The sequence below is a fragment of the Hypanus sabinus genome, chromosome 5 (genome assembly GCF_030144855.1).
Source record: "Hypanus sabinus isolate sHypSab1 chromosome 5, sHypSab1.hap1, whole genome shotgun sequence".
NCBI lineage: Eukaryota > Metazoa > Chordata > Chondrichthyes > Myliobatiformes > Dasyatidae > Hypanus > Hypanus sabinus.
The window spans coordinates 86,789,378-86,815,438 of NC_082710.1; the positions used below are offsets into that span (position 1 = coordinate 86,789,378).

At 39.0% G+C, this 26,061-nt stretch overlaps 1 protein-coding gene across 1 annotated transcript in view; it reads left to right on the plus strand.

Moving 5' to 3' along the window:
* LOC132394274 (contactin-associated protein-like 5) overlaps positions 1-26,061 on the plus strand; it is a 1,716,192-nt gene that overhangs the window by 1,555,141 nt on the left and 134,990 nt on the right. The window contains exon 20 of the mRNA XM_059970198.1: positions 12,862-12,995. Coding sequence (XP_059826181.1) covers positions 12,862-12,995 — 134 coding nt within the window. The remainder of the gene's footprint in view (positions 1-12,861; positions 12,996-26,061) is intronic.

The following is a 26,061-nucleotide window of genomic DNA, read 5'->3' on the forward strand; positions in this document are numbered from 1 at the left end:
AGGCAATATCTGGGCCCTAAACGGGTGCCACGGTAGCATACTGTTTAGTGCAACACTATACCAGTGAGTCAGAGTTTGGAGTTTAATTCCAATGTCATCTGTGATGAGTCTGTATATCCACCCCATGGAATGCATAGGTTTTCTTTGGTTGCTCTGGTTTCTTACCTTAGTCCATAGGCCCACCGGTTAATAGATTAATTGCTCATTGTAAATTGCCCCTTGATTAGGCTTACGTTAAATTGTGTGTTGCTGGCTAGCACAACTCAAAGGGCCTACACTGTATATCAGAATCAGGTTTATTATTACTGGCATGTGTTGTGAAATTTATTTGCTTAAAATAGTGCAAAAGCAAAAATAGTATATATTAAAAAAGTGAGGTAGTATTCATGGGTTCAATGTCCATTTAGGAATTGGATGGCAGAGGGGAAGAATTACTGAGAGTGTGCCTTCAAGCTTCTGTACCTTCTTCCTGACAGTAACAACGAGAAGAGGGCATGTCCTGGATAATGGACCTTAATAAAGGACGTCACCTTCCTGAGACACCACTCCTTGAAGATGTCTTGGATACTACAGAAGCTAATACCCAAGATGAAGCTGACTAATTTTACAACTTTCTGTAGCTTCTTTCGGACCTGTGCAGTAGCCATCCATACACACACAATCAATAGAGAATGTTTGTCCATTATTCTTTGATAAGCTGCAGGAAGAGTTATTGCATCTTTTATTACACTCTCTCATAACTCTTTTTTACATTTTTTTTACTGAATTTTCAAACAGGTTACAGAAAGAAAAAAATTATCAACCCTTCCCCCCTCCCCTTAACCCCTCCCCCCTAACATATCCCTATATCCCTTCAATATTGCCTAGTAAAAATAATGTTAGATTATGTGGAAGTTGTATTCCAATAACTTGTTCCAGTAAAACTCTTAAATTTGACCTAGGAGGGTTACAATTACCAAATTTTAAGAATTATTACAAAGCAAATCAGTTTAGATTTATTGCATCTTTTTTGATGAAGATAAACTGGCATGGATTAGAATAGAATTAGACAAAATAGGAGAAAATATACCAGAAGATTTTATATATAAATGGGAATCTAGATGGATATGGGAAAAGAAAGAATCTCCTATACTAAAACTTTTGTTTGATTTATGGAATAAGATAAATGTTGATGATGAGATAAAGAAATCTTTATTAGCAAAGAGACCTTTAATTCAAAATAAACTTATCCCTTTTACAATGGATAATCAACTTTTATATAACTGGTTTCACAAAGGGATTAGATATATAGGAGACTGTTTTGAAGGAGGTATATTAATGTCATTTGACCAATTAATGAATAAATATAAAATATCAAATAACACTCTTTTCTGTTATTTCCAATTAAGGGCTTATTTAAGAGATAAACTGGGTCAAACAATGTTATTGCTGAAACCTAATGAAATAGAAACTTTAATTCATAAAGGAAAAATTTAAAAACAATTGTTATGTATAATTTGATTCAAAAACAGGCAATTAAACAAGGAATTCATAAGTCAAGACAAAAATGGGAAACTGATTTGAATATTAAAATTGATGAAACAAGTTGGTCAGGATTACGTCTTGACAGTATGGCAAATACAATAAATGTTTGACTAAGATTAATACAATATAACTTTTTACATCAAATATATATTACACCACAAAAAATAAATAGATTAAAGCCAAATGTATCTGATCAATGTTTTTGATGTAATCAAGAAATTGATACTTTTTTACACTCTACTTGGTCTTGTTTTAAAATTCAACCTTTTTGGACAAATTTTGGACATCTTTCACTCACAGGCAAATGTGGATTCACATATGCTCTTCTGCATACCATCATTATTTGAGCTACTGTCACCTTCCTGTTAGAGTGAACAACCATTTTCCTCTAACCTCTCTCATTTTCTGTCACAGAACTGCTGCTCATTGGATGTTTTATTTTTCATTTTTCACATCATTCTTTCTAAACTCTAGAAACAGTTGTATGTGAAAGTACCAGGATATCAGCAGTTTCTGAGATAATAAAACATTCCTATCTGAAACCAATAATAATTCCACTGTCAAAATCACTTAAACCACATTTCTTCCCCGTTCTATTGATTGATCTGAACCACAACTGAATTACTTGACCATTTTTGATCTGCGCCTACCACAGTCTGTGTTGACAATCAACACTAGCCCACTTCAAGAGTACATGGTTAGCCCACTGCTCTACACCTACAAATGCATGGTGAAGCACACCACAAACGTTATTGATAAATTTGCTGATATCACAACAAATTTTTGACAGAATTTCAGACAGTGATAAGGAAGCATACAGGAGCAAGATGGAGAAGCTGGTTGAGTGGTGTTACAGCAACCTTGCACTCAAATGTGAGTAAGACCAAGGAAGAAATTGTGGACTTCAGGAAGGGGAAGTTGGGGAAACATACACTCGTCTACACTCATCACTGAGGGATCAGCAGTGGAAAGGGTGATCAGTTTTGATTTCCTGAATATTAACACAGAAACAGAAAACCTACAGCACAATACAGGCCCTTCAGCCCACAAGGTCCAAACATATCCCTTCCCTAGAAATTACTAGGCTTACCTATAGCCCTCTAATATCTCTGAGGATCCATCCTGGGCCCAACATATTGATGCAATTCCAAAAAAGGCACGACAGTGGTTGTACTTCATTAGGAGTTTAAGGAATATCCGTATATCACCAAAGAGGCAATAAAGAAGTAGCATCTATTATTAAAGACCCACAACACCCAGGATATGCCCTCTTCTCTCTGTTGCAATCAAGGAAGAGGTACAGGATCCTGAAGACACAGAATCAATGATTCCAGGACAGTTTCTTCCCCTCCACCATCTGATTTCTGAATGGACACTGAACCCATGAACACTACCTCAGTATTTTTTTCTGTCGCTTATTGCACTACTTATTTCATTAAATTTTATTTTTATTTAATATACTTATTGTAATTTATAGTTTATCATTATTATATACTGCTGCAACAAAATAACAGCCTGTAAGTTTGACATCAGTGGTGGGTAAATTAATGGAAAGAATTCTTAGAAATGGTATATATAATTATCTGGATAGACAGGGTCTGATTAGGAATAGTCAGTATGGATTTGTGCGTGGAAGGTCATGTTTGACAAATCTTATTGAATTTTTTGAAGAGGTTACTAGGAAAATTGACGAGGGTAAAGCAGTGGATGTTGTCTATATGGACTTCAGTAAGGCCTTTGGCAAGGTTCCACATGGAAGGTTAGTTAGGAAGGTTCAATCGTTAGGTATTAATATTGAAGTAGTAAAATGAATTCAATAGTGGCTGGATGGGAGATGCCATAGAGTAGTGGTGGATAACTTTTTGTCAGATTGGAGGCCAGTGACTAGTGGTGTGCCTCAGGGATCTGTACTGGGTCCAATGTTGTTTGTCATATACATTAATGATCTGGATGATGGAGTAGTAAATTGGATTAGTAAGTATGCAGATGATACTAAGATAGGTGACGTTGTGGATAATGAAGTAGGTTTTCAAAGCTTGCAGAGAGATTTAGGCCAGTTAGAAGAGTGGGCTGAAAGATGGCAGATGGAGTTTAATGCTGATAAGTGTGAGGTGCTACATTTTGTTAGGACTAATCAAAATAGGAGATAAATGGTAAATGGTAGGGTTTTGAGGAATGCAGTAGAACAGAGTGATCTAGGAATAATGGTGCATCGTTCCCTGAAGGTGCAATCTCATGTGGATAGGGTGGTGAAGAAAGCTTTTGGTATGCTGGCCTTTATAAATCAGAGCATTGAGTATAGGAGTTGGGATGTAATGTTAAAATTGTACAAGGCATTTGTGAGGCCAAATTTGGAGTATTGTGTACAGTTCTGGTCACCGAATGATAGGGAAAATGTCAACAAAATAGAAAGAGTACTGAGGAGATTTACAAGAATGTTACCTGGGTTTCAGCACCTAAGTTACAGGGAAAGGTTGAACTAGTTAGGTCTTTATTCTTTGGAGCGTAGAAGGTTGAGGGGGGACTTGATAGAGGTATTTAAAATTATGAGGGGGATAGATAGAGTTGACATGGATAGGCTTTTTCCATTGAGAGTAGGGGAGATTCAAACAAGAGGGCATGAGTTGAGAGTTAAGGGTTAAAAGTTTAGGGGTAACACGAGGGGGAACTTCTTTGCTCAGAGAGTGGTAGCTGTATGGAATGAGCTTCCAGTAGAAGTGGTAGAGGCAGGTTCGTTTTTGTCATTAAAAAAAATTGGATAGGTATATAGACAGGAAAGGAATGGAGGGTTATAGGCTGAGTGTAGGTAGGTGGGCCTAGGTGAGAGTAAGCGTTCGGCATGGACTAGAAGAGCCGAGATTGCCTGCTTCTGTGCTGTAATTGTTATATGGTTATATCAGTTCTTTATAGATCACATCGTTGCTTTCAAATCCTCTCCACTCCACTTACTTTAAAATGCACCTCAATTGTTTGTGATAGATCAACCTTAATACCACCTTTGGTTTGGTATCAGGTTCTGACTGATTAAACTCCTCTGTATCCCATTCAAATATTTTCCCTGCCAACAATGCTCATTGTTGTTGTGTTAATGTTCAATTACAGAGTTGCACTCACAGGCCATTTTACTGGGTACCTCCTGTACCTAATAAAGTGGCCATTGAATGTACGTTCATGGTCCTCTGCTGCTGTTGCCCATCGCGTTCTGCATTCAGAGATGCTCTTCAGTATAACACTGTTGTAATGCATGGTTATTGTTGTCTTCCTGCCAACTTGAACCAGTCTGGCCATTCTCCTGATACCTGTCTCATTAGCAAGGGATTTCTGCCCACAAAGCTAGTATTCATTATATATATTTTTGTTTTTCATACCATTCTCTGTAAACTTTAGGGATTATTGTGTGTAAAAAATCCCAGGAGATCAGCAATTTCTGGGATCTGAACCTATTCCATCTGGCACCAACAATCAGTCTATGGTCAAAGTCACTTAGATCATGTTTGTTTGTTATTTTGATGTTTATTCTGAATGACAACTAAACCTCTTAAACTATATCACAACAGTGGCTGATTAGATATTTGCATTAATGAGCAGTTGTACAGGTGTACCTATTAAAGTTGCTACTGAGTTTATACCAAAACTGTGATTGAGTATGTACTTTTACTGACAGAGATCTGATAGGCAGCACATCTTCAAGATTTTACATGACTTTATACTTGCAGAGATTCTCAAAGCCCTCCTTGAGCATTTTGCACTTCTACGATATTCTAATTTCACAGCATTCCAAGGTAATTAAATACACTGAGCTCACTAATATCGCTGGGACACACACGAAACTGCAGGTGTTAGAATCTGGAGAAACAACCAATCTGCAGAAGAAACTCTGGGCTGAGCAGCATCTATGAGTAAAAAGAAACTGTTAGCGTTCCAGGTCCTAATCAGGGTTTCAGTCAGCAACATTAACAGTACTTTCCCCAGCCTTCCACAGTGTTCTTCAAACTTCTGAATTCCTCCAGGAGATTATTTGTTCAAAGTTCAAAGTAAATTTATTATCAACGTACATCTACTACCCTGAGGTTCATTTTCTTGCAAGTTTACACAGCAAGTGCAAGGACCACAACAGAATGACTGAAAGACCACATCCAATACAATGGAGAAACAACTAATGTGCAACAGACCACAAACTGGGCAAATACAAATGAGAGAAAATAATAATTTGGATCTGGGGAAAAATACACACCCAGGGCAACAAATACTTTCTTGGGGTCTTTAATTCCTTTATCTGTTTTAGATGTTTTAAAGCAGGAAGAGCATATCAAAATAAAAACAACAAAATTAATCTAAGCAAAACAGTTCCTGCTGTTACAATCTCAGCTTAATTTCAGTCCACACACTTGCGTATTAATTAGTTGCATATGCAGTATAAAAATAAATAAAACAAAATACACAAAACCAAAACAGTAGTGGCAATTATAAAAAAACAATTAGAATTCCACCAACCCTGTATCTTATACACAACATAAAAAATAAGAATAAATATATCTCATCCTAACTAAGAGGTATACTCACTTTGGCACACGTGTGCTTAACTTCCAAACACATATAAGGCAAACCCTGAAATGAATTCTCCTTGCTAATGCTACTAGGCCGATAAGGAAGTTCACACAACCTTGCTATCCAGCACTGAGACCTTACTCATGAAAATCTAAAGCATCCACATGTAAACCATATCAAATTATCGATATTCTAGATATATGAACAAGAATAAATGAATTTACATGGATATTATCAAGTATTATTCACCTTTGCTCATCATATATCCACTACCTGATGTTCATACTAGTTATATTGTCAGGAAAGGTGAATAATTTCCTACTTTGTACATGCATAATGACGTCACCATTTTCTCTGAAAGGCACAGGCAGCTATTTTAGCATTGCCAGGGAAAGTACACAAGTGCACTTTAACAATAAAAAATAATATTCAACAGTCACCTGTTTATAATAATAAGGAAGAGCATGACCCTCCATGGAAGACCATCCCAACAATCTGAGCAGACTGGATGTTGACAAGGAAGTGCCAAATGTCTGGCTCAGAGTTGGAGACCTCTTCCCAGAAACAGAAGGGTTCCTATGGCAATACAGGACCAGGTGATTAACACAAAAAATTATCAAAACTGCATAATAAAAGACCAGCAGATTCAAGATGATAAATGTAGAAAATGCTGGGTAAAACTAGAAACACATTGCAGGATCCTGTAGCAGTTTGACACATTCTGATTACTTACTTACAATTAAATGACAAACATCATTCATCGAAGTCTTGCTTTAAAATACAAGCTCATAACCGAAATCACATAATTCTTTCAATATAAACCTGATCCAGTTTCAGTCAGAATACCACAAATTATATTATGACTGATCTGTTATTACAGATAGGGCAATCCATAATAATCTCCAAATAAACAAGCAAGAACAACTTATTTAATAGATACAGCTATTCGAAACATACACAACTTAAACAGAAATCAACAAGTGAAAAACGCCAGAAGTATGTTGAATTAAAGGAGGAAATTGAAGGACTTTGGAACATGAACAAGGTATACATTGTCCCGATAGTAGTTTGTCCAACAGGTATCATCTCAAAGGCACTGCTCAATAGCATTAAACAATTTGGGCTACACAGCAATATCGATGTAAACCTTCAGAAAGCCACAATACTACACACCACTAGAATAGTCCGAAAAATCCTAGCAAATAATAAATGAGCATGCTTAACTATGCCTGTACCTTAGGTTTTACCAGCTTGAGCTGACAAAAAATAAATAATAAATATTGAGAACATGAGATGAAGAGTCCTTGAAAGTGAGTCCATGGGTTTTAGGAACAATTCAGTGATGAGGCAAGTGAAGTTGAGTGAAGTTATTCTCTTTATTTTAAGAGCCTGATGGTTGAGGGGTAATAACTATCCCTGAATTTGGTGGTGTGGGTCTTGAGGTTCTTGTACCTTCTTCCTGATGGCAGCAGTGAGAGGAAAGCATGGACTGGGTGGTGGGGCTCTTGATGATGAATGCTGCTTTCCTGCAATAGCATTCAGTGTAGATGAGCACATTGGTGGGAAGGGCTTTACTCATGATGGACTCAGCTATATTCTATACTTTTCGTAGGGATTTTCCACTCAAGGCCATTGATGCTTCCATACCAAGCTATGATGCTACCAGTCAATATACTCTCCACCACACAGCATTATGAAGGACCCCACGCACTCCTCATACAAACTCTTCTCCCTTCTGCCATCTGGCAAAAGGCACTAACGCATTCAGGCTCTCACGACCAGACTGTGTAACAGTTTCTTCCCCAAAGCCATCAGACTCCTCAATACCCAGAGCCTGGAATGACACCAACCTACTGCCCTCTACTGTGCCTATTGTCTTTATTGTACTGCCTGAACTGTTTTGTGCACTTTGTGCAGTCCTGTGTAAGTCTGGAGTCTAGTGTAGTCTCTGTGTTGTTTTACGTAGTTTCAGTATGGTTTTTGTATTGTTTCATGTAGCACCATGGTCATGAAAAACGTGTCATTTTTACTGTGTACTTTACTGGCAGTCATGGTTGAAATGACAATAAAAAGTGACTTGACTTGACTTGACTATCGAAGTTTGTCAAATCTTTGCAAACTTCTAAGGAAGTAGAGGAGCTCCTGTGCTTTTTTTCATAATTGCAATTACCTGCAAGGCCCAGGACAGATCCTTTGAAATGATAACATCAAGGAACTTAAAGTTACTGACCCCCTCCACCTCTGATTCCCCCAGTGAGGACTGGCCCTTGGATCTCCTGTTTCCTCTTCCTGAAGTCAATAATCAGCTCATGGATCTTACTGACATTGAGTGAGAGGTTGTTGTTGTGATACAAATTAGACAGGTTATCATTCTACCATATGCTGATTTATCACCACCTTTCATTCGGCGAATGACAGTTGTTGCTCCTTAACCTAGCTATTCTTGAAACACCAGCTGGTATTTCTTTTATTGTTATGTTCGATTAGCCCCACATCTGCTGGATTGCTTCCAACATTTTTCAGCTTTATACATCAATACTCTTTTGAGCTTATCAATTGAATCTGCTTTTATTATACATCAGCCATGTTGGAATAGCAGTGCAGACATTCAGCGTGTTGAATGGTCTAATTCTGTTCCTATGTTCAAAGGTCCAATTTAATGTCAGAGAAATGTATACAATATACATCCTGAAATGCATTTTCTTTGCAAACATCCACAAAAACAGAGAAGTGCCCCAAAGAAAGACCAACAGTTAAATGTGAGAACCCCAGAGTCCACACCAGCTCATAAATGGCAGCAAGGCAACGATATTTTTTATGTCTTTAGACCATACGTCTTATGGTCGAAAGCAGTTTGTTCTAGATTGTGTCAATGTACTATATATTTTAAAAAAATTCAATTTCCCTCTGCTTTTCTGAAGTTTTTATTTTAATTTTGGTTTTTGACATATCATTCAAGGATCTGTAAATTAATGCATGGGACATTTATTTTCACAGTTTCTAGCGCCTCACTTACTTTGCAGAGTTATTCTAACTGAACATTGATAGCAAGTAAACCATAAAGTTGCCAGTTTGTTTCTGCACTAGTTTGTTTCGTTAATCTGATTTTATTCTCACTCAGTGTTTACATTCTGTGTTTTGCAAAGTCACATTTCAACTTGCATTGTTGAAGTTGCTTCTTGCAGCACTCTCTTTCACTGAATTTCCATTGTTTCCTTATGGTTTTTGACCACCCAACATCATGGAAAGATCCCCTTCTAAACTTTTCCTAACTGTGTGCTTGTCTAAATGTCTTTTTAACATTAAAATTGTACTCATATACAGCAATTCCACTGGCAACTTCTTCCATATTTCTACTATATGTGAAATAAAAATTCCTCTTGTGTCCCTTTCAGGTCTTTCCACTTTCAGCTTAAACCAGTGTAACTAAGTATTAGACTTCACTCCCCTGGGACAAAAGCAGTGACCATTCACTTCTTCAATGTCCCTCATAACTTCATAAACCTCTATTAGGTAACACTGAGCCTCCATTGTTTCAGGGAAAAGAGTCTGAGCCAATACAGACCAGACAATTCTGTCTAAACCGGTTTCAGGTGGTTTGCAAATTCCCAAACAACCCTTTATATTCAGGTTGTCTACCTTTCCCTTTTCATGGATGCTGCAGCTGATTTTCATTCTTTGTAAAGTTGGCATCTTCAAACTAAGAGCCAATCTTCATCAATGTCCACTTACATAAGAGAAGTTTCAATTTTCTATCATCCTGTGCTTTGATCTGAAGTGTTACCTAGCCTGATTTTATTTAAATGATAGCTCCCACCTCGCCCCTCACCTCTCTTTACTTACAGCAAGAAACAAACTGCTGGAAGAACTGAGTGAAACTTCTGCTGAAGGAAGTCGACAGTTGCTGTTTCAGATTGAGACCCTTCATCTGGACTGAAAGAACAGAGGGGTGATAGCTAGCATAAAGATTAGCTTTATTTGTCACATGTATGTTGAAACATCAAAATATACAGTGAAATAAATGTGTTACTTGCCCCAACATCCAACACAATCCGTGGATACGCTTGGGCAGCCAGCAGGTGCTGCCATGTTTCTGGCACCAACACAGCATGCCTACAACTCACCACCCCTATGGCTTTGGAGGGTACGTGGGAGGAAACCCATAGGGTCACAGGGACAATGTATGAACTCCTTAAAGGAATTGAACCTCAGTCACTGGTGCTGTAAATTATAATGCTAACTGCTGAAGTGGGGAAGGAATTGAACAAGAGCTACAAAGTGATAGATGAATCCAGGTGAAGAAAAGTGTCAGGCAGATTAGGAGAGAAGAGTGTAACTATCGACAGAGGTTGGAAGATGGTTCATGTCGCAGCCCTTGGAGGGGCTGCTGGGTCCCTATGCTCTCAGAAATGGTATTGAAATTCTGAGATTTATGGATTGGACTGTAGTTCACATTGGCCTCCTTCAAATCTATGTTTCTCCTTTGTGTTCTCACCCTTTCTTTCTTGCTGCCAATTGGCAGGCTGGGTGTTGGGAATTTGATCTTTTTGCTGTTTCTCCATGTGTGTGGTCTGTTAGTTTTTGTAAGAGGGAGGGATTGGGGGGTTTGGAGTTTACGAGTTTTTGTTTCTTTTTCTTTTCATGTGGGGGATTACAACTAGAAGGTGAGGAGGGTTAATGTCTTTTTTCAACTATGTCAATGATTTTCTGTATTTTATGGCTATCTGGGAAAGACAAATCTCAGAGTTGTATTCTGCAAACATAATTAGATAATAAAATGAACCTTTGAACTTTGAACTTTTAAGATCATAGTGGAGGCAATGGCAGACTACAGGTGATGGAATCTGATAGGAATGCGTATTTTGTCCTGCCACTGGAGGTCATCTAGTTAGATATGTTCACAAGTAAATTTTTCATTGCATCAGTACGTACATGTACTTGTGCACAGGATTATAAATTTGACTTTGTTGTGATGAGTATAAAGAACACAACTACACATGTGTTAACTCTGTCTCCTTAACTCCGAATGGCTGACAGTTTTACCCCTAGTTTCACTCCATCCTAGGTCAGGGGACCTATCCTAATCTCCTATGACTCAGTTGAACTTGGAAGAAGAAAAGAGTAAATATTGAAAGATAAAACAGGTTGTTCACCCTCCCATTCATTTATAGTATTTGTTTGTTGTTTGTAATATACATAAATGATCTGGATGATGGGGTGGTAAATTGGATTAGTAAGTATGCCGATGATACTAAGGTAGGAGGTGTGGTGGATAATGAGGTGGGTTTTCAAAGCTTGCAGGGAGATTTATGCCGGTTAGAAGAATGGGCTGAACATTGGCAGATGGAGTTTAATGCTGAGAAGTGTGAGGTTCTACATTTTGGCAGGAATAATCCAAATAGAACATACAGGGTAAATGGTAGGGCATTGAGGAATGCAGTGGAACAGAGAGATCTAGGAATAACAGTGCATAGTTCCCTGAAGGTGGAGTCTCATGTAGTTAGGGTGGTGAAGAAGGCTTTTGGAATGCTGGCCTTTATAAATCAGAGAATTGAGTACAGAAGTTGGGATGTAATGTTAAAATTGTACAAGGCATTGGTAAGGCCAAATTTAGAATATTGTGTGCAGTTCTGGTCACCGAATTATAGGAAAGATATCAATAAATTAGAGAGAGTGCAGAGACGATTTACTAGGATGTTACCTGGGTTTCAGCACTTAAGTTACAGAGAAAGGTTGAACAAGTTAGGTCTCTATTCATTGGAGCGTAGAAGGTTGAGGGGGGATTTGATCGAGGTATTTAAAATTTTGAGAGGGATAGATAGAGTTGACATGAATAGGCTGTTTCCATTGAGGGTAGGGGAGATTCAAATGAGAGGACATTTTCTGAGAGTTAGGGGGCAGAAGTTTAAGGGAAACACGAGGGGGTATTTCTTTACTCAGAGAGTGATAGCTGTGTGGAATGAGCTTCCTGTAGAAGTAGTAGAGGCCAGTTCAGTTGTGTCATTTAAGGTAAAATTGGATAGGTATATGGACAGGAAAGGAGTGGAGGGTTATGGGCTGAGTGCGGGTAGGTGGGACTAGGTGAGATTAAGAGTTCGGCGCTGACTAGGAGGGCCGAGATGGCCTGTTTCCGTGCTGTGATTGTTATATGGTTATATGGTTATTTACCTATTGTAGATCAAATCTGGTTTATTTACTAATTCCATCCAACTGCTTTTCTTTTCCACTTTTTAACAACAATCTTCCATTCTCAGACTTAAATTAAGAATCATCTTTATCAAGATCCATTTCCAGAAGAAAATTCCAAATTCCCATCATCCTATGCTTCAATCTTAAGTATTTTCCATTCTGATGTTTTTTAATGTGAGCTCTGAGGCAATCACCTAAGCTACCAACTTTTTCTTTCGTTCTTTCCTGCTGGTTTTCCTCCATGTTATAATCAAATGTTATAAATATTCAACCTATAAGTAAAATATATAAAAATAACATTTATATATATAAACATTATAACTATTCAATATTATAATCAAATAAAACTTTGCACAAAATTCTAAGAAATATCGGACAAGTTTCAATCATCTCTCCTCATGATTTGACCTTGGAATCCACCAGTGATCTTGGCAACCCTACAAAGTATAGTCTTCCCTTCACTGTAACATTTCCAAGGTATGGTGTGTAAAACTGTATGGATGAGACAATTCATTGATATGTGTGAGATTACGGAGTGCTGTTAAAAAATTAATCTGGTCAATGTAACAAAAATGTACGAATGCCTTTGTTTTGTTTCAGGGAGCTTGCAGGTCAGATATAGGCTTGACAATAACAAAGATCCTGACATCTTTAATTTTGATGTTGGAAACCTCGCAGATGGACTTCTCCACAGCGTCAAAATCAACCGCGAAGGACCAAGTGTCTATGTTGAGGTAACGGGATGCAGAATAAAATGATCTACTTAGATGGTTAATAGTTAATGCTGAGATATAAAACTACATAGCTTCAAAAAATTATTGTGCTCTTTTGAGCTCCATCAGTAAGAAATTCAATTTAACAGGGCTTCTGGATAAAACTACTCATTTAAGCAAGCCATTATGTAAAATTATGATTTTATTTCTCATAATTTAGTTAAAGGTAATAAAATATAGATTCTATGATGCATTAATTTTCATTGCTGTCAAATTTCATCAGGTAAAATTTGATCAGCGGTTTATAATTATGAAAAACCAGGCAAAGTTCTGTTAAGAGGGTGATGCAGATTATTGCTTCTGTAATTATGAGGTTTTTAAAATCATGGCATAATGGCCGAACAAACCAATGTGGAATGGATGTATCAATTGCAGGCAACATAGTATATATGTCCAGAGGTTGCTGAAGTGTCAATATTGAGTTGAAAATGAACATGACTTTTAACACTGAAATGCAACAATTTGTTTTGGGAAAAGATAAACTATGATTTCCTCGACAACTCATGGAATTTTGCCATCTCCTCACAGAGAAATGCTGATATAATGCCACAACTTCATGTATTGCTGTAATGTCGAGGTAGTGCTTCATATTCTAGTGATGCTGCTCAAAATATAATTTATTGTACATAATTATTTAGAGATACAGCACAGAATAGGCCCTACCAGCCCTTCAAGCTGTGCTGCCCCAGCACCCCCAAAAACCCGATTTAACCACAGCCTAATCATGGGAAAACTTACAATGACCAATTAACCCACCCAGTACATCTTTGGACTGTGGGAGGAGACCATAGCACTCAGAGAAAAACGATGCATTCTGTGGGGAGGACATGCAAAGATTCCTTACAGAGGATGCTGGAATTGAGCTTCGAACTCCAATGCCGAGCTGTAATGGTTTCATGCTAACCGCTACACTGCCGTGGCACTCCTGTACTTGGAATGGAAACAATTGATCATTTTGGACATTCATCATAGGAGCACATGTGAGTAGTGGGAGGAGTCACCACATCACAAACTCCCCACCCACCAGTCACTTCACACATCTGTCCTATTCGTCAGTCTTCAGTTCTCATGTCTAACTGGGGTGGCTCATTTTGTATAGCAGTTAGTGCAATGGGTAGCACCAGCAACCCAGGTACAATTCCTGTCGCTGATTGTAAAATTTGTTCATTCCCCCATACCGCGTGGGTTTCCTTTAGGTGCTCTGGATTCCTTCCACATTCAAAAGATGTATAGTTCATGGTTAGTAAGTTGTGTCAATGATATTTTAGTGCCAGAAGTATGCCAACATTTGTGGACTGTCCCCAGTGTAATTTTGGACTCTGTTGTTCATTGATGCAAACAATGCAGGTTTCGATGTTGAATTGACAAATAAAGCTAATCTTTTAAAATCTCATGTTTAGTCCATTAAGTTGTCAATGCAGCTTGTTTGAACTTTTTTATTTTTCTTTCCTGCAGACCTTTTTACTTCCCTCTTTACCTCTTTGCTTTATTTACATATAATTTGTCTCTCGATTGTTCTGGTTCTCTCTGAGGTCTGCTTTTCTGCGCTGACCCTAAGTTGTATCAGTTAGGGAGGATGACCATTGGGGTGAAGTTTCCAAACCCTACATTAATTTTTAGTGATGGTATTTTTAATGGTGGAATAACTTTCAATAAAATTGAGGTATTGCTGTTCAAATGTTGTAGCATTCCATTTGGAGTCATTGAACACTAAAGCACAGTAGAGCTAATAGGACTTGATGTTTCAATCCCTATGATAAGTCAGCACTCTTGATGTTGGCAGTAGGCTTGGAGTGGTGACAAGGAGGGTAGGTACCTCATCGGGGTCATCAGGTGGGCACCCTCCTTCTTTGATGTTTTGTTGATAAGCCCACGACGTTGCCAGAGGGCTAAATGGTGCTACCTGGCATCCCAGATATACCCCCCTCAGTTCCATACCCTTCTGTCTTCATCTCGCAGCCCAGTTGTTGTCTTTCCTTTTAATCCAAATCCAATTACTGCTTTTTTTCAGCTGCATTTGATTGCTTGTTGGAGTGAGTAAACTCTCACCCCCATCTGCTTCAATAGACTGGTCTTAGATGTAGCCACAAATCACCCGCATCTCACTTCTACAGGGAGAACCTTGGTCTTCCAGCCATTCTGGGCAGCTTCAGTTGCCATTTCAGAGTACTTGGTCTTTTTCCTCTCATAAGCTTCTTCAAGCTTCTTCCCATGGTATTGTCAATTCCGCAACATATGCCAGCTTGGCTGTTGTGGACCACAAGTCCATGTCTGGCCGGAGTGTTGTAGCCGCTATGTCTGGGAAAAACACAAGCTTTTTTTTCCAAGTCCACGCACATTTTTCAATCCCAAGCAGCCTGCAGAATGCTTACCTCTTTTGATGTTATCTGGTGTTCTGGAAGTTGGCCTGCTGGTACAAATCGTGTCATGTGGACATTTCTTGCCAATGTTTGTGGGGGAGCATTTGTGGTAATTCACCTCTGGTCCAAGATTGACACCAGCTGTCTGAGAAATTGGTTATGCTGCCTAGTGTACTGCCCCTGGCTGAGGCTCGTGGTGCATCCTGTTAAAATGTGCCTTAGTGATCCAGGTGCTTGACAAAGAGAACAAGTGGGGTCTTCTCCCCACCACTGGTTCAGGTTCTGGGGTGTTGTTAAGAGGTCATAAGTGGCTCTTATGACAAAACTTAGCCGAGAACCCTCCATCTCCCAGATGTCACGCCAACTGAGTTTCCTCTTTTCCAGGCTCTCTCAATTAGTCCATTGGCCCTGCTTGGTCATTGAGATGGCCCTGGTGTGTCACTCTGCCTCCCCCTGTCTTCTCACCTCCTCCACGACAAGCCATCTCTTCCACTGATGTTGCCTTGTACCATTGAGGTGCCTTTGGGACAAGCCCAAGCCTGGGTCTCCCAGGTTGGACTTGGCCAATCACATCCCTGAAGCGAAGAGCAGTCTTAGCACTCTGAATGGCTTCAGATGAGGTCCACTTCCTCCCCGTTGCCACACAGGGAGCTGCTGTTCGAATAACAGTACCTTCAGATTCAGTGAGGGTCATGACCAACCTTGCTTTGGTGCATTTGAATTCTTCCACAAGATTTGCAATTGGTAATTCTAATTTGCCGTTCCTGTACAGTCCAACAGCACTTAAGCATTGTGGAAGTACAAGCCACTGTTTCACATGTGTGCTGATCACTCTTTCGAGCTTTTCCACCTTGTTGATGGGGGTTTCATACACTGTTAAAGGCCACTTTCAATAAAACTGTTTGAGGTATTGCTGTTCAAATGTTGTAGTGTTCCAGTTGGAGCCATAGAATTCTAAAGCACAGAAATATGTCCTTCAACTCATCTCAATGCCAAATACTATTCTGCCGAGTCCTATTGACCTACACCTGAACCATCTCTTGATCCATGTAACTATCCAAATTTCTCTTAATTGCTTAACTCAAACCGCATCCACCACTGGGAGCTCACTCCACAATCTCACCAGCCTCTGACTGAAGAAATTATAATGTTTAGCAACACAAAATTGTATATAAGTATGCATGAAAAGATCTTTCATTCTTCTTGTGATCTGTGAATCATTATCAAGGCCTCCCCTTGAAAATGAGTACTTTTCTGGGCTGGGTCAGTGAGCAGTGTCAAGGTCTAGAGTCACCTATAGGCTGAGAATGGTTAAGGATGGTAGATCTTGCCTGAACTACTGTGTGTGAGTGAATCAGTCAAGTTTTACAATAATCTAATAGCAAGCCTGTGGTGAACTACGTGTGCCTGTCTGGACAGGCCCCCTGCTGACTGCTCCTGTGGCTCCTCCCACAGACCCCTGTATAAAGGCGATCTGAGGCCTATGCTCGGCCTCTCAGTCTCCAGGACGTAGTATGATGGTCACTCACTCCTGGTTCCTTCTTCCAGTCAATAAAAGCCAATATCTCGCCTTAGAGTGAGTTATTGATGGTGCATCAAAGCCATCACTATTACTAAAGGCAACTTTCTAATTCAACAGTTTTTTAACAATTTGAAAGTATTTATTTAGTAGCCACAGAAGGATTGAATTCATGTCCCTGGATCAAAATTTTAGGCTTGAGGGAATATCAGTACAATTAAATTTACTTTTTTTATTTTGAGATACAGCACAGAATCAGCCATGCCACCCAGTAACCCCCGACAATTCACAATTTACCCTAAGCTAAGTACAGGACAATTTAGAATGACCTACTAACTGGTACATCTTTGGACTCTGGGCGGGTGGGGAGTCCGGAGAACCCAGGGAAAACCCGCACATTCCACAGGGAAGATGTATGGACTGTGAATTCCAACAGTCTGAGTTGTAATAGTGTTGTGCTAACTGCCATGCTACCATAGCACCCACTTTGTCATAGAACAAGAGAGGGCAGTTGATGGGATCTGGAACTAAAGATAAACTGCTGGAAGAATTCAGTGGATCAGAGATCATCAATGTTTTCGTAGAGACCCTTCATCTACTGATCAGATTCCTCCAACCTTACGATATGAGTCACAATATCAATGGTACCGCAAGTCTCCAAAAGGGACAGGAGATTCTTTCACACCACTCCTGTTTTGTTCTCCAGTTTTCAGCTGTCACACATCCATCTCTGTCTCTCAACTTTTGTGGCCCACCTGGTTCTGACTGCCAATCATCTCTCACCTCAGCTAATTCTACCTTTTAACTAACAGCACCTGTTTTACCCTTCCCCTTACCTCTTTATAATAGCTGTCTTCATTGTACATCCAGCCCCGAATCAAGGTCCTGACCTAAAACTTTGGCCCTCTGCCTCCACAAAGCGAGTTCTGAGTCCTGATGAAAGCTCTTGACATCAAACATCAACTGCCTCTTCCTCGTCATAGATGCTGCCAGACCTGCTGAGTTCCTCCAGTATTTTGAGTGCTGACTGGCTGAGTTCCTCCAGTTTCTTTTTCAGTCATTACAAAAATAACAGTGTTGAGCTGGTGAACATCTGCTTACACCATAGGAAAGCAAAATTACCTTAAGTTCAACATCTATCCATGTTTATTAGGAAATTCATCCTTTGTTTTTTGGTCAATTTTCATTTGTGATTGCAAATTTTTCCAACAAAAGAACTTTCCCAAATAAAATTTGCAAAGTGTCATATCTAAAATTTATCTGCAATGTATTTTTCCAACTCATTGGCCTGAAAAATAGCAGTTATGATTTTCAATAACTAAGTTTTGGTAGCCCTATTTCCTCATGAAACTGTGCTGTTGAAATGCAATATTCAAACTGATTTTTTATCTCCATTCTTATTTTTGATTTCTCAAGACTATAAATGCAGCCTTGCACATGCCTTTGAACTGCTTTATCAGGCCGGAGATTCTGCAGGTGCTGAAAATTGACAGCAATACACACAAATGCTTGAAGACTTTAGATGATCAAGCAGCATCTATCAAAATAAATAAAAGGTTAACTTTTCAGTCCAAGACCCTTCTTCAGGACTGGAAAAGAAGGGGGAAGATGCTAGAGTAAAAAGGTTCTGGGAGGGGAATGAGGATAGCTAGAAGTTGATAGGTGAAGCCAGGTGAATGGGAAAAATGAATGGCTGGAGAAGAAGGAATCTGGTAAGAGAGGAGAGTGGACCATGGGAGAAAGGGAAGAAGGAGGGTCACCAGGGGGAGGTGATAGGCAGGTGAGCAGAAGCATAATGAGGCCAGAGTGAGGGATAGAAAAAGAGGGAAGATTCCACTCTTATGGCCCTGTGGACTACTCTTTGGGTCAAGTATTTTATGTAAAGAGTGGACCATGCTGCCAGGGGTAGTGGTGGAAGCAGATATGCTGAAAAGGTTAATAGAATGTTGGTCTTTATTGGAGGTGCAGTTCAGTCTCCTTATTTAAGGAAGGTTACACCTGCATTGGAAGAAGTGCAGAGAAATCAAATTAAGGCAAGATTCAAGATTGCTTAATGTTATTGCCTGTACACAAGTGTAAAAACAAAGTAATTGTTACTCCTGATCCGATGCAGCATGCAAAAAAACACAAATGATGAAGATCATAATAATAAGAAAAAACACACAATAAATAGTAATGCATAAGCTATCTTATATACATACAGTAGATTGATTGTATGTCCATAAAGTGACACTAGTCCATACATAAGTTGACTGGCAGGGAATAATAAAGTTGTGGTGGAGTCAGTGGAGGTGTTGATTAGTCTTACTGCTTGGGGAAAGAAACTGTTTTTGAGTCTGGTGGTCCTGGCATGGATGCTACAAGGCCTCCTCCTTGATGAGAGTGGGACAAATAGTCCATGAATGTATTGTGTGGGACCCTTCATAATGTTACTGACCCTTTTCTGGCATCTTTCTGTATATACATCCTGATAGTGGGGAGGCAGGTACCAGTGATATGTTAGGCAGTTTTGAAGATGATGTTCAAGAATGAAACCAGTTAAGAGCACTACCAGAGAGGCCAACCCGGCTCTCAAGGTAATGTAGGAGAATGTTGTGGTCTGGGAGAATTAGAACTGAGATCCTGTTGTCATCAGTGCCAAGGCTTCTGTGCTGACAGTAGAGGTACTGGTATGTTTTCTTGGCCCTGGCATCTACATTGTGACACAGCACTGTTTTACTGCTTTTAAAATGGAGTAAAACAATTTGTAGATGCAAGTGCTGCTTTCAGATAGTGGCTTCATTCAAGTTGGAAGAAGAAAAAAAAGCAAGATCATGGTTAAAATTGAGTGATATGGGACTGTAGTGGTTAAGGCAATGTTATTACAGCATGGGCGTTAGAGTTCAGAATTCAGACCCAGCGTCCTCCGTAAGGAACCTCTACAACCACCCATGACTGCATGGGCTTTCTCTGGTTTCCTCCCACTGTCAGTAGGATAATTGGTCATTGTAAATTGTCCCATGATTAGGCTAAGGTGACAAATAAAGTTAATCTCCTATCTTTAGTCTTTGGCAGACTTCTTCCAGAATTTTCTGTCTTTGTTTCAGATTTTGATAGAGGTATACTAGATGATACGAGGCAAGGATCAAAAGAATTTTTCCCGGAGTGGGAATGGCCAATCCAAGGGGACATAACTTTGTGATTTCAGGAAAGTATGGAGGGGGGATGTCAGAGGTAATTTCTTTACACAGAGTTGTGGGGCTTGGAATGCCCTGCCAGTGGTGTTGATAGAGACAGGTGCATAAGGGGCATTTACTGTAAAAAGAATTCTTTGGTAGACACATGGATGATAGTAAAATAGAGCGCTATGTAGAAGCAGCACACACAAAATGCTGGTGGAATGCAGCAGGCCAGGCAGCATCTATAGAAAGAAGTACAGTCGACATTTCGGGCCTGGCCTGCTGCGTTCCACCAGTATTTTGTGTGTGTTGCTTGAATTTCCAGCATCTGTAGATTTCCTCGTGTTTGCACTATGTAGGGAGGGAAGGGTAGATTGATCTTAGAGTAATTGTAAGATCAGCACTGCTATCGTCAGCTGAAGCGCCTGCACTGTGTTGTAGTGTTCTATGGTCTATTCCATTTCCTGTTGTTTCATTTGCTTTCTGTCAGTCAATATGATGTGCTGCAAGGTTCCCCTGAACCTTAAATTGTGAAAATGCTTGTTTCTCCACTTTAGTCTATGAGACAGGGCAGATCATTGTTAAACACTATACACATGCAAATACCTAAAAAGGATTTTCTTTATCTACATTTTTTTTCATCTATCCTGTCTTTGAGAGACATTTCTCATCCACCTCAGCTCCTTGCGGAATTGGTTGTGAATTGTTGCTAATAGCCATGCTCTATTTGGTCCAAGTGACTATTGTTCTTTTGTGAATATAGACAGTGAGTGCTGGCAGGTTATTACAAATACAATTGCAACCATTAGCATTGCTTCAATACACATGTCAGAAGTATCAGAAATATCTCTGTACTGGCTTGAACTCCCTGTAATCTCATGATCAATTATCAGTAATGGACACAAAGTGTTTTCTTTTACATATTTTTCCTGGATGCTCCATTCACTATGACAAAGGAATTAGAAAAAATAATATCACTATAAAATATTACCAGTTCAACTGCAAAACAGACTGCAAGTTACTGTATTTTTTATTCTATATCTGTACATCTGACATTTTATTCTTGTTGAATGTGTCTTTTGTTGTATGTCATGCCAACATACCGTAGCCAAATCCTCATGCACATTAGTGTATTATACAGTATCTATAGATAGTCAGGATGCACAACAGCTCCCCTCATCATCCTTGACACGGGTGCACTCAAGGGTTATGAACTGAGCCCACTGCTGTGCACTCCGCTCACACATGACTGTGTGAGCCAAGCACCTGAATAATCACATTGTCAGCTTTGCTGATGGCACGGCCGTGGTGGGGCTAATCACCAACAACAGTGAGATGACCTACAGAGAGGAGGTGGAAGTGATCAAGGCCTGGTGCCAGACAAGTAACCTCTTCCTCAATGTCAACAAGACAAAGCAGATACTTTGACTTCAGGAGAACTTGCACCACTTTACACCAGCAGCACAGCAGTGAAAAGTGGGAGCAGTTTCAAACTCCTGGAAGTGCACATCTCACACAAACTCTCATGGTCCCAGAAACATCCTGCACAGTCAGGAAAGCTCATCAATGCCTCTGCTTCTGCAAAGGCTGAAGAGAGCTGGACTATATACATCAATGCCCATGACATTCTACAGATGTGCAGAAAAGAGCAACCTAACATGCTGCATCACTGCATGGCATGGAAACTGAACTGCACTGCACTGAGAGGAGACATGATAGAAGTGCTCAAAATCATTAAGGTGGATGCCAGCTGCTACTTGAAAATTAATCCATGTAGGTGGAGATTTGTTAGGGGTGATTTCAGACTAACATCAGAAAGGATTTCTTCACAAAGCGAGTTGAGGACACATGGAACAAACTACCTGGTTGTGTAGCTGAGAGGAGTATCTCAGAGAATTCCAAATCTAAATTCAATAGTTATTTCAACACACTATGTGAACAGGATTTTGGCAAGCTTTATTGGGTTGAATGACCTATTCTTGTTAAAAACTTTCTAATGTTCTAATGTTCTGCAGACTGGAAGGCTACACAATGCACAGTCAAATCTACCCAATACAATACTAGCACCAGCTTACCCACTTTTAAGGACATATATACAGGAAGGTGCTGAATAAAGGCCAACAATATCATGTATGAGTAGGCTCACCCTACTCATGGATTGTTTGGCCCAGTCTCATCATGGAGGAGGCTATGTAGCATTGATGCCAGGATTACAGGACTCAAAAACTAGTTCCCCAAACAGTAAGGCTGATCAACACCTCCACCCACTAAGCAACCCCTCCACACCCCGAACCATCACCACTTTATCATTTCCTGTCAGACTCATCTTATGTACAGACACTACTGTACCTAGGCTCTCTTCATGGATGTACTATCAATTGATGTATATAAGCTGTCTTATGAATTTATATTTGTTATGTTTTATTGTATTCTTTATTTTACAATTTTTTGTGCAGCATCAGATTCAAAGTAATAATTATTTTGTTCTTTACATTTATGTATTGGAAATCACATTAAACAATCTTGAATCTTGTATATGGCACAAAAAGTTGATTCTTGATCATTTACTCTGATGCCACACAGTAGCTTCAAAATAAAGACTCCTGGACAAAATGGTTTTGGTATTGGTTTATTATTTCCCATGTACCAAGATATGGTGAAGTTCTTTTCTTCCATAATGTTTATTACAAATTAAATCATTAAACAGTCCCTCGAGCTAGAATAAGTTAAAACAATAACAATTCAGAATAAAGTGTAAAAGCTATTGGAAAAAAGTGCAATGCAGGTAAATAATAAAATGCAAGTTCATAACGGCGTAGATTGTAAGCCCAAGAGTCCATCCTATTGTACAAGTGGCCCCTTCTGGGCTCTGATTGTGGTCTAATAAAAGTTGTCCTTGAGCATTGTAATGTGTGCATTCAGACTATTTTACCGACAACCCAATGGGAGAGGGGAGAATGTCCCCACCATCACAGTTTATAAATGGCTTATGAAGCAAGGTGGTTAAATCAAAGTTTAAAGTAAATTTATTATCTAATTGCATATATATACAACCCAATGCTTGGTTTTCTTGTGGCATTCACAGTAAATACAAAACATAAAATAGAATCAATGAAAGACCCTCTCCAATAGGACCAATGTGAAATAGGCAATAAACTGTACAAATACAATATAGGGAAAAAGATATAGCAAACAATCAAATAAACAAATGAATTAATGAATAAGTAGATAAATAAATAAGTAAGCAAGCAATAAATATCAAGATCATGAGATGAAGTGTCCTTGAAATTGAGTCCATTGGTTATTTCAGTAATGGGATGAGCGAAGTTGAATTAAATACAAGCATGATTGAAGGATTCAAATGGTGCTTTAGAATTTGTTTGTATGATTTATTTATGCCAGCTCCTGGACAGTGGCTGTGCTACTGAAGGCTAGAATTTTAATGCCCACTGCCTAATTGTCCTTGAGAAGCCTGGAGTGAGACACCTGCTTCAATCAATGCAGCCCTTCTGACGTTGCTATTGGGTAGCAATTTTCTGGACTGATCCTGAGCCACAATTAAGGAACACAATAATACACTTCCATGTCAGGATGATGCCAAGCAAAAACTGGAATGTGAAAACCATGTTTTTGTTTACGCCTGCTGCTCTTGTCCTTGTAGGCTGTTGATGAAATGGCATTTGACAGTGTTTTCAAAGAGCTTCTGGCAGATTACTGCAAAGCATCTTGTAGATGGTACACATAACCTGGTAAATTGGTTTATTATTGTCCCATGTAGATTCTTCTTGTGAATTAAAAGAATTTCAGGATATATACTGTATACATTTCTCTGACATTAAATGTACCTTTGAAACCTTGAAAGCTTTGAAGCCTTTGTATTTAGATACAGCAAAAAACTTTATCTCGAATGATGCCATTCCTAAAGGTAATTACATTACATAACTTCATCAAGATAGAACAAGAGTTAACAATATCAGAGTGCCAAATAAAGATGGGGGCACCTCAGCCTTTTGCATAACTTGTTCTTCTTTTTTGGATTTAACCTTCAGAGGCTGGTGCCGTTAGCTACCTCTTCGCATTTGTTAAAACACCACATCATATGCTCTAAATCCCAATTAGGATCTCCATCCCCAGCTTCAGTTTTGTGTTTCCAGTACTGAATTTTCTTTAGATTGAAAGACTCAACATTGAAAGAATCACCACAACTCCTCCCATAGAGATCATGAGAAAAGTTACAGAGTACCTGCTATCTCCCATTTCCAACAAAACCTGGGGAACATCGGTGGAACGAATGGGTTGCCTTTGAGTTGTTTTGTCTTCTTATACCTTTCAACCTTCATTCGTGCATTTTTATTCATTAGCGCCTTTGTCAGCAGATAAGTAGGCCTTGATTGGAACGATGATTCGTCCTTTGGCCTTCTACCTTGAATGCTGTCTTCATGATACTTACCATTGTTATTATCCACTGTTAAAATTCTGCTAACAACTATACAATATCTACTAATATCTCACAACTAATATTTACAATCCCTTCTTCCCCCTTTGGTTGTCTCTTTCTTACCTAATAGGTTAAATTTATTCCCCTGGAGCTCTCTATGTCCCTTTGTCTGCTTCCCCTCTTGTTCTCCACTTGAATTCAGGAGTGGTGACCGGCCAGTGTGGGATGCTCTGGTACCCATGCCCAGTCTCAATGGCTATCCTCTCAAGCTAGTCTCATGGATAGACCCATCCTATCCCGGTCTTGACTGCTAACTTACCAAGCTAGTTTCATAGGTAGATACACACATGCGCACACACACACACACACACCTTAGCCCAATCTTGACTGCTAGTTTTGTACAAGTCTGTGAATTGACTTACTGTGGATGATAAACTATTTCATTCCAATGAACCAAGATGATGAGCTACCCAGATGAAGAACCAGTGCGGGATTTAATACAGTTGGATGTATATGTTTATTTTCAAACAAAGAATCTGAATTTGATTTTCTCCATGAACTGATTATTTTTGCACAGACTTTGATAAGTTACTTTAGAGTTGTGATGTTGGAGAATTGCTGTTAAAGGAGTTAAACTGTTTTTATAGCATTTTTGAATTTAAACATGTATATATACTGCCTGGAACTGAAACTGAAGTTAACTATAATACTTGAGAATAGGAATTATATTTGGTTTTCTAACTAAGCAGGGTTAAGTAAAAAGGAAAGTTTGGTCTGTAAACTTTGAAATAGGGAATAACACTAGATCTAATTAGAGAAATTGGAGTATCAAAGGTTATTCTAGTGAATATCACTGATTCTAACTAAAAAAGAATTTGTTTTGGTTTGATATCTAAGATTGGAACCTAAACAGAATGTTTGAATTTTGAATTGTTCTTGCCCATGTAAATATTTTGTACATATTGATTTTCTTATAAACAAAATTTTATTTCCAGAAGTGTGTGCTTTCTATTCACTGCTTCCTTCTGATACCTGAATTCTTCTGATTGCCTGTTAGTGCCTAGTGCAATTTGATTTTCTCTAAAGGGTGTGACGACAAGTCACACAAAATAAGACTGGTGCTACATAGGTGTTACACTTAGATGGCAAATTAAACATAACAACATTAATGCAGATAAAAATAAATATAGTCAGATCTAATACAAATGTTTTACAGGTAAGCTCAGGAACCTGATGGCAGTGAGGATTGTTGACCCTTGAGTTGTAGATCTTGCCTGAGGAGGGGGCATCAAAAGAGAGAGCATGGTCCAAATGCTAGGGATCCACTAAGATGGATACCACCTTCCTGAGACATCACCTCTTGTGAATGTCTCTCATGGTGGGGCAATAATAAACTAATTTAACAATTCCATGTACCTTGGAACTGAAATTAAAATTGGAATTGGTTTATTATTGTGAAATTGTGAAAAACTTTTTTTGTATACATGTCCATACAGATTTGATCATTACAGTGTATTGAAGTAAAATAGTAAAAATAGGGACTAAAGTTTAA